This window comes from Anser anser, assembly GCF_964211835.1.
Source record: "Anser anser genome assembly, chromosome: 9".
NCBI lineage: Eukaryota > Metazoa > Chordata > Aves > Anseriformes > Anatidae > Anser > Anser anser.
In genome coordinates, this window is record NC_139729.1 from 27,696,091 (window position 1) to 27,708,876 (window position 12,786).

Sequence of the window (12,786 nt, forward strand, 5' to 3'; positions counted from 1 at the left end):
CTGGAAACCAGCTATCTGTGCCTGTTCCAGAAAATTCATAAAAAGAAGTACCTGATTTTATGCATTACAGGTCTGGGTCAATCACTGCTGTGGTACTTGGACAGAGAAGTCACACATAGTCATAAACTACTTCTCGTGGTTAATTGTAGGTGTTTCGGTTTATTAAGTGGCGCTTTTTCAAACTAAGCATAACTCCACAGTTACATATGGCCTTTTGCTGCGATAATGAAATATAATTAAATATAATTCCATCCAGACTTCCCCCTCTCAAAAAAAAAACCCAAAACAAAACAAAAACCACTACAACTCTGATCAAGAAAAAAATAGCAGTGCTTTCCATCTGTGCAAGTCTTGAATGGCTGTAGATCTTGTCTCTGTGGGAGGCCTGTCTTGAAAAGCCCCTAACAGGAGCAGAAACAAACAGCTAAGCAGAACCACGTTGTGGAACTGACTGGGAGGTCAGGGGAAGAAAAAGCGCTCTTCTCCATGACATGGCGACACCCCGCGCTGCCTCGAGGAGCATTATCCATCTCCTTTAACCACAGCACGTAAGAGTATTTCCAAGCAGAGGTTGCAGTCCTTGTGTGACTGGGAGTAAGGACAAGAATTACACTACTTAGCTCGTCGCCTTCCCTGCAGCTCTGAAAGCACCATTTGGAAGCCAACTCCTTACAAAGATTGCAGGGAGTGAAAGGAGATGCCTCCAGATGGCCCACTAAGGGAAACACCTTCAGAGCTGCAGAGGTTTTTTTATTGCCGGTGTGGTATTTAAGGCAAATGGCTGTGACAAACATTACCAGCCTCTCCCAGAGCCTCCCCGAAAGCGGTGGGCGCAGCCCTGCCCACGGCCGCTCCTGACAGGAGAACAAAGGCGTGGAGCGGGGCCCTGCCGCAGCGTGGCCATGAGCCTCTGGCCAGAGGCTTCTCCTGCGACCGCTCCTGGACAGAAGGAAGAGCAAAAAGTCACCGTCCTCAGGTAAATCTCTTCTTCGCTGCCGCCTCTCCCCCTCCTTCCCAGGCTGAACCACGGAATCTCCCGGGTTGGAAGGGGCCCACCGGGATCCCGGCTCCACACGGGAGCACCCAAACCCCGACCCCCCTGTCCCAAAGCTCCTCGAGTGCTCGGTGCCTGCTGGCTCCTCACGAAACGCGTCTCGGCCACGCTCCGGCCCCCGCGGTACGCGAAGGGGCTGCCCCGAAGCGGGATTTCGGACGGTGCCTCCCTCACGGCAGCCTTCCCCCGTCAGGGGGACCCGAGGCTTCGGGGCGGGCACCCCTCGCCCGGCTCGGCGCCGCCGGTTCCCGCAGGGGAAGGGCCGGTGAAGTTCGGGAGGGGTTTTAACGGCTGCAAAGCAACGAGCCGGGCCGGCTGCTCTCCTCAGGGGGCGCGCGGGGGAACGGCCGCGACCGGAGGGGGGGGGGGGGGCCCGCGGCAGGTGCGGCGGGCCCGGCCCGCGCCTCCTCACCACAGCGCCCGGCGGCGGGGGGGGGGGGGCGAGCCCGGGGCGCTCCGTGAGGAGAGGAGCGGAGGGGAGGGGAGAGGCGGGGGCCCCTCGGGGCGGGAGCGGGGGGGGGGGGAGCGCGGCGCGGCGGGGCAGGTTGAAGGGGCGCGGGGCCGCCGCAACACCGGGGCTGGATCCGGGGCGGCGGGGCGGCGGAGCGCTGGGCTCGGCTCCGCTCCGGGCCGCCGGCGGCTCCGGGTTTCCCCTGAGCTCCCGGCCGGCGGCGGGCGGGGCCGGGCGGCGGCGCCGGGCGTTTGAACGGGAGCGGAGCGCAGCGGGGCGAGGCGGCGCCGGGGGTGAGCGCGGGGCGCCGGGGGCGGGCGCGGGGGGTCGGGGCCGGGGGCGCTGCCCGGGGGAGCTGCCCCCGGGGGTCGCCGCCGAGCGGTAGCGGCCGGGGGGCAGCGCGGCGGTGCCCGCACCCCGGGGCCGGCCGCGGCTCTTTGTCTGCCGGCCCCCGGTGGCGGGGACCCGGCCGCTGGCCGCCGCTGTCCCCCCCCCCGCCCCGGTTCGCCCGTCTGGGCGCTCCTGGCCGCGCCGTGCGCTGCTCCCCGCGGCCGCGGCACCGCCCCCGCGACAAGTTCACGAGTTCACCCCCTTTTGTTCCCCAGACGCCGCTTTTTTGCCCTTTTTTTTTTTTAAGGCTTCCTAAAAACGTGAAGTTTCCTCAGAGGGAGGCGGGAGGTTCGTGACGGGTCCCGCAGCGGGCCGCGCGGCTCGGGGGGGTGCCCGGGTCCCCTCAGCTGTCCCGAGACGGCTTCCATCAAACCCCCCAGCGCCTGAATAACATCCTCACGCCCTAAAAGCAGAGCCGAGGGGCTCGCTGGCGGCGGCTCCGAGCTGTGCCCGGGCCTGGCTGGTGCCTCACGGGCTGCCGGGGAGCGCCCCGGCCCCGAGGCGGCTCTGCGAGGAGCGGTGAGGCGGGGGCCGGCAGCCGGCCTGCGCTCGGCTGGCTCCTGGGACGGCCTGTACACGAGGCTGTGTTTCTGTCGGCGCCACAGAGTGATCTGGCAAAGCAAGGCTTTCCTCTAATCCCTTCAAGGAAATCTGAAGTGCCCCTCAAGACCCGGTTCGGTTCAAACTGATAACCTAGGTGGCAAAGCCAAGAGCGCGGCTACACAGTAGGTTTTTTATTTTTAAGTTACATTATTTTTATTACGTTTAAGAAAGTCTGGAAGTTAAGGGGACAAAAAGCACTCCAGCTCCTGAAAGCAGCAGCCTGCCCACAGGTCTGCGTTACCTGAGAGGACAGTTTATCCCAACCTGTGCCTTCAGCGGAGGTAAGGCTGCCGTGCGCTATCGCCTTGTAGGGCTTTACGGAAACTTCTTCTTAGTTAAAAAGCCGGGTTAAACCACGATTTCAAACCCACTGGAGTGGTGGAGGTGCTTTAGAAGCAGTCGTTACGGTGTTTTCCCCTGGTGTGGCAGGATGCAGAGCGTGTCCCGCGCGGCTGTGAGCAGCGTGCCGCGAGCCTCAGAGCCGCCCGCCAGCAGAGCGCGGCTCCCTGCACGGAGATCGATTGCCTTGTGCCCCTGGGTCAGGGCTGTGCCGAGGATAAATCTGTCTGGGTTTCCACGTCCACAAGCAGGAGGTGCTTCTGCCGGAGCGGGGCCGAGGCTGGCCGGCAGTGGTGCAGGCTGGCCAAACTGCTAGGGGGTGTTTGCGTTTGCGCCTTTTCTTTCGTGTTTGTTTGTTTTAGAAAGCTGGGATTGCTTTCTTAACGACGGCGGTTTTCTTCTTCCAGTCTCCATGGACACTGAGGGCATCAGCATTACTCCAGAGGTCTGAGCTTGCCTCTGCTTTCCATTGCAGGAGCTCTGGCTGGGTGTGCCTGCGTGGCTGAGAGTGATGTGCGTGTGCCTGGAGGTGGAAAGGCTCGTTGGGGGATCCAGAAGGCAGTGGGAAGTATTTATCCTGTGGATAGCCACTTACTAAGGCTCCGATGAGAGCACGGGAAGTGTGGAGGAGCGGAAGAGGCAGGCAGAGCTGCTGAGAGCATTTTGGAAGCAGGCACCTGTTGCAGTGCTAGAAAAAGCCGAGTGCTCAATGCTGGGGATGCAGCCTGCACTTCTGGGGGCTCAAGTCCACGGGTGAGCATTACAGAACCGCTTTAATTGCATTTGGCCACGTGTATGACAAGAGGTGTAACATTCCTGGCAAGAGATGTCCGTGTGAGTCTCTTCAGCCTGAAATAACTCAGGGTCGCTTGCAAGAAGTTTCAAGTGGAGCCTGTGGTGTGAAGTAGCCCATGCGGCGCTACAGACCCGATTTGTTGGAACTGACACAAAGTTCACGTACCCGTGCACACCGAGTGTGGCCAAGCGTGTCCCTGAGGGGGAGTGGAGGACGTGCTGGCTCCAGCTGCTCAGGCTTAAAACGGGCGCTGCTGAGCCCCGGCTGGGCGCGTTTCCTGGGCTCTTTGCTCGGGCTTAGTTCGAGTTGCGGGTGATTGACCGACCGGTTGGCAGCAAACCTGGCAGTGTCCCTGCAGGAAACAATGAAGGATTATTGGCAGCTACAGCTGCATCGATCGATGACACGTGCAGAGGGTCTTGTGGGGGCAGCGGTCCCCACCCCTGCTCCGTGGGGGGACTGCACCTCGATCGGCAAGCAGCCTGGTAGTGTACGAGACACAAATCATCTGTGTACGTGGCTGGCTCTGCTGGCATAAGCCCTTTCCAGGCATCTTATTTTTATCTTCGTATTTTATCAGTGTTTGAATTATTCCGTGCCATAGCACAGCAGTAGCCAGGGTTTCATTGGCTGTAGTAACAGCTGTACGCTCAGTGATAGCAGAAGCGGCTACTGAAGTGGCAGCACTACACACTTCAGGTAATAGGGCCTCGTCTTATATTAGCAACGTGTCTGAAAATGACTTGTCTAAATGATCACATTTCCTCCTGGTGAGAGACGCGTGCCCTCAGGCATGACCTGGTGTGCTGTGTCCCTCCTGCGTTTTAGGGAGAACGTTTCAGCTGGTCTGTTGAGGAAGAGAGTTCTTCAAGGTGGAAAGGACCCACGGGAAAGAAAGTTCATCTTTGTCTTTAGAAACAGAATTATTATTATTATAACAGAATTATGTCTTTAGAAAGAGAATTATTAAGTAAAGCTAGGTAAGAACAAAGTAAGCTTGCGCTTCGTGTTTGTTATTGTGACTTCAGGTCTTTAAAGCACTGTTTTGCTGCTGGGAAGAGAGGTGAAGCTCTGTGTCGGGGATTTTCAGAAGCTCTTAGAGCTGCGTTACCAACAGCTGCTCAGTGAAGCTCTTGCTGTGTCGAATCTCTGTGCGAACGTTCGCTCCTTTCACTTGCCTCTTCTGTCTCACACCCCAGGCAGAGGTGTGCATGGCGAAGTGATGCTAAGCAGAGCTCCAGCTAGAAGCGGAGCGAGGCGTGTTCTTGGGACCGGCAGTCTCCTCTGCTGGCCCTCTCAGCAGCTCACCCCGGGCAGTGCCGTGAGCGGGAGTTCCTATTCTTGGCCTCGCACAGTAGTTGAATTCACTGAAACCCTTGGAAAATTATCTCCAGGGCGGAAAGTAGAGTTGGATTTTTGCCTGGTGCTTGCTTGTACCTGGAGAGTCGAGGCGTGAGCTAGGTGTCCCCGGGAGCTCGTGAGCGGCGTCTGGGATGAATCGATTCCCCGCGCTTCGGGGCTGCTCGTGTGGGTGCACATGGCTCCTACAGCTGACGGTCCTGGGCTCGCTGTGCGCTCCTCTGCCTGCTCTGAAGGGAGTGGTGGTGTTCATCTCACAGAAGAAATGGGAGAGCTTACAGAAGGGTCTCAAGGAGTACAGCTGAGTCTGAGGACGTGCTGTAGGTGATGCATTAAAAATGGCATCGCCACTGGGGCGAAGTGATTGCGTCTGCGCGGGTGGAAACCTCCCGGGTAGGAAGGCACCTGCATGCAACACGCGGCGTGGGGAAACCTCTGGGCAGCAAAACCAACAAATGATTTGTGTTAGTGACCGAGGGTGCAGGGAGCTGGCAAGGACAGCTGAGAGGTGTGCGGAGCGCTGGAAGCGTGGAAGGAAACCATCCATACCCACTTACTCATATTTATCGCTTCCATGCCCGGCAGAGGCAGCATGCTGCACGCCGCCCTCCTGGAAAGCATTCCTTAACCGGGAGGAAAACAAAGTGCACTCGGGCTTCTGGAGGGGCCGGGAGCAAATGCTAATTCCTTTTCAGGGTCTGTTGCCATGGGGAGTCAGTTCAAATCCTTTCTAATGCCCTCCTCAGCAGCGAGTTGTGCTGACACACGCTTTTCATGACTTCCCAGAACGAGCGGCGAAGTGAAACAAAAGCCCCGCCAGAATTAGCAGCCGCAGGAAGGTTCAGGTTAGCGGGGCAGGACAGGTAAGACGCTTTGTCCGGGACGGGGCCCGGCACAGCCCGGCCTCCTGCCACCGCCGGGTGGGCGATGCGTGGTGGGAGCTCGTTTGGGGCAGGGGGCAAGGTCTGCGCGCCCCTCTGGATCTGCAGTGCTGCCGGATCCGAGCTGGGTGCCCCGAGGGGCTGCGCAGGGCCTCCCGGAGCAGCGCTAGCAGCAGGTGGGAGGCAGGCTGCCGCCGCCGCCTCTTCTTTTCTTCTCAACACCTCTGGCACTGGCTGAGCGAGGTTGGGTAGAGTTTCCTGGGTGCCCCAAGGGGCTCGCTTAAACAAGCAAACTGACACCAGTCTGTCTTCATCTCGTGAAGGGTGTGGGACTAGGATTAATGTTTAGTGCCCTGAAAAGGAAATTACCAAAATATCAGTTTAAAACAAACAAAAAACCCATGCCATCACCACCACACACAACCCCCCCCCAAAAAAAAAACCCAAAGCCACACCTCAACTTCGTATCTCTAAAAAGCACGATGTGCCGTATCTGTGTCCTAAATCCAAACTCTTGTGAGCTTTTCCCTTTGTATAGACAACTCTGACTCCTAGGAGTTTCCGATTGCTTCCGGCTAAACCCACAGGAAATTTTTCTTCCTGCTGTGTGGCTCGCACACCGCCACCACCTTCAGAGCCATCGCTGCTGTGCCAGTGCAGCCGTCCTCGGGGCCGCGTGGCAAATTAGATCAGGGACTGCTATCAAGGAAAATAAACCAGCTAAAAACTTGTTATTCCTCTAGGAACTGGAGGAATTCTAGGAATTCTGGAGGAATAAAAATAAGACAAGATCAGGTACTAGATGGTTTTCCCTTCTATTACCAGCTGTTACCAATAATCTGCTTTTGTGCTGGTGACATTTATGAATAAATACTTGCTGTTGAAAAGGGCGGTGTAATTTGGGGGATTTTTTTAAAGCCTTTTATTTATACTACAAGATACTTTAAATTCTAGAAAGAATCTGTATATACTATGGATACTTACAAAAAAAAAAACCTAGTAAGGTAGCTGAGGCTTTCTCTGGAGGTTTCAGACTGGAGGTTTCAGACTGGTTTTGGCCATGGGAGGTGCTGGTGTCCTGTTGGCAGGACCCATTCGTGCTGTCAGATTGACTTAATGTTATCTGTTGAAGTGCTTCAGCAATGAGAAGGGGAGAGGGAGCTGAGAAGAGAGGAGATTAGCAATCTCTGCAGCCTGCGGACTGCTCACGGAGCTTTAACTGTCAATTCAGGACTGCTCACGGAGCTTTAACTCCCAATTCAGGACTGCTCACGGAGCTTTAACTCCCAATTCAGGACTGCTCACGGAGCTTTAACTCCCAATTCAGGACTGCTCACGGAGCTTTAACTCCCAATTCAGGACTGCTCACGGAGCTTTAACTCCCAATTCAGCTTTGGGAGCACTCTCCAGAGAGCTCGAACCAAGTTCCAAGCGCTCGATGGGCGCGTGCTGAATTCCCCCTTCACATTAGGGGCCTGCGCAGTGCCCAGGTGAAATAGTGCAGCTAACTATTTCGATTACACCGCGGCTTTATGAAATAGTTGAGAGCTAACCATAGCAGTCCGCGCTGCGAGCGTGCTTCGCTCCCCCTCCATGTGCTGGCGCGCTGCGGTGGGACCGATTCCCTCGGACGAGCTTTGGAAGGGCAGGTGCGGAGCGCCGAGCCCTGGGGCTGTCGGGTTCTTGGTGTTAAGCCCCTTGTACCAGGAGGCATCTAGCACGACCTAGACAGAGCGTATACATCCTGCGCTGAATTCAGAAGTACCTTCTACATATAGCTCTGCAAATTTTGGAATCAATTTCGTAAAACAACCCGTAACAAAATATCCCGTGTGAGGAGTTCCCCCACTATCTTAGTAAGAAAATCATCTCGGCAACATATATCTACGTGGACATACGTATGCAGGTGTAAGCTGAGTTATTTTTTGTATCAAACTTCTCTGAGCAAAATGAGTTTACTTCCAGTAACAACCTGTGGAGTGCCGTTCAGCGGAGCTAGTCACGGCCAGGGCTCTTCTCTTCTGGAGGACATCTCCTGCGGAACAGGGCTCAGGGCACTGACATCTCGTGTTGGGGTCACAGCTGGCCCTGCGGAAATTATTTTAGTAACTTTTTAACAAAATACTGTCCTTTTTTGCTTAAACAATTACTGATGTTTTATGTCCAAGTAGCTTATTCTACGTACGTTAGAATAACTTACCTGTGTAACCACTCGTTCTGGCCTAATGTGGCCAAGATGCACTTTTTGCAACCTGTGATCTTGTTAAAATGCTAAATTCCTGAGCGTTTGTTCTCGTGAAATGATGATCTTTTGCCCCAAAGCGTGGGGGCTTCCTGTCTGTTTTTTGTTTGTTTTTCATTTGTCTGCTGTTTTTGTACACCAGAGGAGGGCACGGTCCTGGCCGGGCTCTCCCACAGCTCCGTACCAGAGAAAGCCAGACCCTGAGGGGCTGGGGGGCGTCACGGGGCTTTTTGCAGGATGTTTGTGTCAGCTGGTGTCGCCGCTTTGGGATCCTGCCCTCCTCCCTGAGTGCCAGGAGAACCTTTGTTCTGCGTGCCGTGGCGGTGGCGCTGAGGACAAGGGGACATTGTGTCAACGGGAGAGGGAGGGGACGGGGGGGCTGAAGGCTCTCGCTGCATTCACATCGCCAGAAACTCCTACCCCTCGGTCCCCCCCGACCTGAGCTCTCTGTGGGAGTGGACCGAGAGAGAAAGCCTCTTAATTTTGTGCAAATTCTTACTGATAAATCCTTGACGCAACTTTACTAATTAACACATGCTAATACTCCTGTGTTTGCTTTTTAACGCCTAAAGCAAAAAGACCGGCAGTAGGCTGGGCAGTGCCGATAAAATTATCCCTACACTTCTACACTAACAGCTCGCGCCTTACTAATTAATGCCAGAAGGGTGGCCTTAGTTATGGCGAGCTCTAATGAAAGCTCACCCCTGGCAAGGACGAAAGTCCAAGAAGTGCGGAAGCCTGGCGGGGGTGTCGCTTTGCTGCTACCGGGTGTTACAGTTTGGTGGTCCAAATTTTAGTAAAGTGTGCCTTTAGTACAAACACTGTGTGGTCCATACCCGAAACATACTGTAACGGAGACCGCTGGTTTGAAGACGGAGCAAAACGGGAGCAGAACGCGCTGCTGGCCTCAGCCCCGCGCCAGCCGCTCCTGCCGCAGCGGTCACCGCACGGCGCGGTGCCTGCTCGCGGTGCTGCCTGCAGGGCCGCTCCGGTGCAGCAGGATGGGGAAGGGTGGACCTGCCCGGGTGCCAGGACACCGGCAGCCCTTCGTGGTGCCCCGAGCCTCAGCTGGGGGCTGCGCAGGCCAGGCAGATGTTCTCTGGGAGGGGAGAAGTTCTCCAAGTTCTTCTTTTCCCTCGTAGCGGAGTATGGGGATCGGGTCCTGGGAGATGACCGTGGCTGAACTGGTCGTTACGGATAGCGTGAATCCCGTTGGCCGTGGTTGGAGAGGACTTGTTTTCCCTTTCGTTTTGAAATCACTCAAGCAGAGTGTCCGCATCCCTCAGCAGATCTGCAGCCCTGGCGCTTCCAGCGTGCCGTGGCACTTCAGCTGGGGGGAGCTGCCACCGGAGCTGCCTCCTTTACGGAGGAGTGGGGCAGTGCCCTCACGTCCTGCTTGGGGTCTCTTGGATGAAGGCAGCAGGACAGGGAGGGAGCTGTTTGTGCAAAGCGTGGGCGAGACAGCAGCTGGGCTAGGACCAAGGGAAGGTGGGAGGGAGGTGAAACGGGAGCCCAAAGCAGGCCCGGGACAGGAAGGGGCGGCGTGGCGGGGCGGCTGGCACGGATCCTGACCCGGCTGAAACAGCAAAGGGAGGAGGAGAATCCAGGGATTTGGTGTCAAAACCAAGGAGTCCCTGTGTCCTTTTTGCTTGTTTGTTTTCCTTCAGCAGCAGGTACGAGGGAGGTGTGAAGCGCTGCGTTGTCCGGCTGTGCCCGTGGCTCTGCGCAGAGCCCTGCTGGCTGCGAGGCCCGACCTGCACACCAGAAGGCCGAGCTCCCCTCAATGCACGTTCAGCAAAACCTCTCAAACAAACACAGCCTTGTCTTGCGTTACAGCCACCAGCTTATTAATGAGTTAACTTGTGCCCTTTGCGTCTCTGAAAATCCTTGTTCCGATTGTTGGCATTGTCCTGGGCTGTGGCAGTGGGACTGCGGGGCGGCTCGTGATGGAAACGCTCCCGGGGCCCGAAGGGGGATTGTTCCTCACCTCGTTGTTAGCGACTGGCTTCAGCCCCTTGCTCGGCTGCCCTTTGTTCCACTGGGCCTTCCCACTTCGGGTTTGTAAGCACTGGTGGCAGCATGCAAGCAATATTGGCACCCGGGGGGCTTGGCCTAGCAGAGCCCCAGGGCCTGTGGCCAGAAGGACCGCAGTCTGCTCCGGGCTCTGATGGGTGGTAGCATCTGCAGCAAATCACCCGCGGATATTTCAGTGCCCGTGTGCCTGCTGCTGGCGGCCTTGGAGGCAAAACTCAGCCGGTGACAGTGCCGGGAGCCTCAGCCCCGTGGTAGGGGTAGGGCTGCGGGGGCTCTGCGTCCACGTAGTGCCACAACGTGGTCCTAAAATCGGGATGTAATTAACTACCTTCGGTTCCATCGATTCATCTTTTTTTTTTTTTTTTTGGTAGGTTTAACTGGGGAGGGTATGCTTTGTTTTGTGGTGTTGCCCGATGCGTTTGCAGTTGTTAAATGTGGGACAGCATCATTAAATAGATTAAATCGATCCTCTCTCGTGGCCACATGCTCGCCTGCAGGGCTGCGGGGTTGACTAACAGCAGGCACTCGGCTCGGGCACAGCAGCTCTTGGCTCGCTGGCTCTGAGTGCTGCTGGCAGGCGGGGCCCAGCTGGTCCGAGCGCTCTGCGCCTGGCATCGCCGCGTGTCCTCGGAGGTGCGTGTGTCTGGGGAGAGAAGGGCTGCGTTTGCTGTAACGCTCGGTATGAAGCTAATGGACTGCTTTGCATAAAGAGCTCCAATAAATACACTTGTGTTTTCCTTTGTAGTGCTTCTAGTAGTTATGCATTTCTTGTAAATTAACCCGTTTAATTACCCATTGTGTTTCCCTTTGTAGGGTAGCTGTCTTTGATGGTGAGCAGGAAGTCTTCTCACGATGAGTTACTGGAGTCTGGATAAGAAAAGCTGTCTGCAGTACTGCCGGCACTTCTTGGTGGACAACGGGGTGTTTCACGGTAAGTGGCAAGTCGCAGTGCTGGCTTCCCAGGGCCCGCTGCATCACGTGCAGCTCGGCCAGGTGCACGGGGCGAAGGGCAGCTGCGGCACAGCCGGGAGGCACGATGGAACCCCCCCCAGTCCCCCCCAGCCCTAGGAGGCTCCCCAAAGCTCTGGGTGGGAGGACAGGGCTGCTGCAAGGGCACCTCTGCTGCTGCTGAGTGTGTCCCTGGTGGAGAAGGGAAACCGTGCTCCGTGTTTAGCGAGGCCGTGGGTGCTCGGGGAGGCGACGAGCAGCGGCTGGAGCACGATGGCAGGCAGGGTTGCTCCGGGTGCAGGTGGCAGTTGTGTTTCGGACCGAAAGGGACGATGAGTCTGTGCTAACTTCCTCGTGAGGCACCTCTAAAAGTGCTCCAGCGAAACCTGCAGGTATGCATCTTTTGAGGAGGAAGTGGAAGTGTCTTCCAGTACTTCCAAGTGTTGATCAGAAGTTTGTGCAAAACAACATCAGTGTTCCCCATAGTGACCCCCTAACTAGTCCACTGCCAGCCACTTGCATTTTGGTCTCGTGCCGCTGCAAACTGCATGGGAAGATCACGCAGGTGTTGAGGTCTGCGTGAAAGCAAAGTCAGGGAGCTACCCTGAAGATAGTTCGGTATAAAATTCTTTTCGTGGCCTCTTTTTCTCTGCTTATACTTTATCTATCAGCTTCACTGGTGAGCGTGTGTTTCTTAGAGGCCCAAATTTTGTATTCCTTGTTCTCTTTGAAGTCAGGGATTAACAAACTGTTACTTCAGGGCAGATCTATGGCACCACTAATAGTGGCAGAACGGAGTGCCTATAAATTAACTATTGAAAGCCAGCCCCATTTCCCCAAATCTGTAAAGGGTTAAGACATCTATTTTTCTGCTTACCTTAAATTTTCCTCTGGAGCCCGTTCAGCTGCGTGTACCATGCTGCATTGCATCATCATGGAATTTGCATTGCATTAAACTCTGCATCAGTGGGTTTCAGTGAGGGGGTGTGTGTGTGTTTATTTTTGAAGAGAACGCTCCGGGCAGTAGTACCAGATACACTGTACTGGGTAGTAAGGGCATTTACATTGCTGTGAAACCCTGGTGGAGAAGGATATAATCCTTGCTGCAGGAAGCCTGTTGCTTAAATTGCAAACACAAACGCAACGGGGAGAGGTGAAATCCGGTCGTGACTGCACAACACAGGAATTACACGGTTTCACTGAAAAAAGTGACAAACTGAGGGTGGTGACACACCTGACGTGTGTAGGCACCACAGTTGTACTTCTCAGATGAAATGGAGGTTCAGTCCTGGGATTTATCAGGGTGCTCCTGGTCCCACTGATTTTGGTGGGACCACTTTCCATCTGAGATGTCCCTGGCACTACGGAAGGAGGGAGTTGTCTCCCAGATGGCCTCGCACAGGTCCCCCTTGCCCGAGTCTGAGCGCTCTTGGTATGCTTTGATAAATGCCCGTCGATCACGCTTCTCTCCAGGCAACAGTCTGCTCTCTAGCACGCGTGTGTAACTGGAGCAGCTATGTTTTGGGATATGTATTTGCAATTTTCCTATTGCGGATGAAATGAGAGAAAAGTCTGGTCCAGGCTTTGTGACTCGAGGTGGTATTTTGTAGCGGAGCAGCATAATGTCTTCATCTCGCTAATAGTGCAGGCGGGATAATGATCCATTAGCACCGAGTCCAGTAATCCATG

The 12,786-nt window shown here is 55.7% G+C and overlaps 1 protein-coding gene across 9 annotated transcripts in view; it reads left to right on the forward strand.

The window, feature by feature from the left end:
* The first annotated feature begins 289 nt into the window (after positions 1-289).
* The window catches only part of PLCH1 (phospholipase C eta 1), a 94,583-nt gene continuing 82,086 nt past the window's right edge, over positions 290-12,786 (forward strand). For 2 of the 9 annotated variants that reach the window (XM_083849534.1, XM_083849526.1), the window contains exons 1-3: positions 1,753-1,798; positions 2,666-2,779; positions 10,963-11,080. Coding sequence is in view for 7 of the 9 variants with exons in the window: in XM_083849526.1 (XP_083705652.1) it covers positions 11,002-11,080 (79 nt within the window). In the remaining 2 variants the exon portion in view is untranslated. Of the gene's footprint in view, positions 977-1,709; positions 1,799-2,665; positions 2,780-3,312; positions 3,591-10,962; positions 11,081-12,786 lie in introns of those variants that run through there. The other 7 variants (XR_014588444.1, XM_083849527.1, XM_083849532.1 and 4 more) reach the window with 6 other exon arrangements.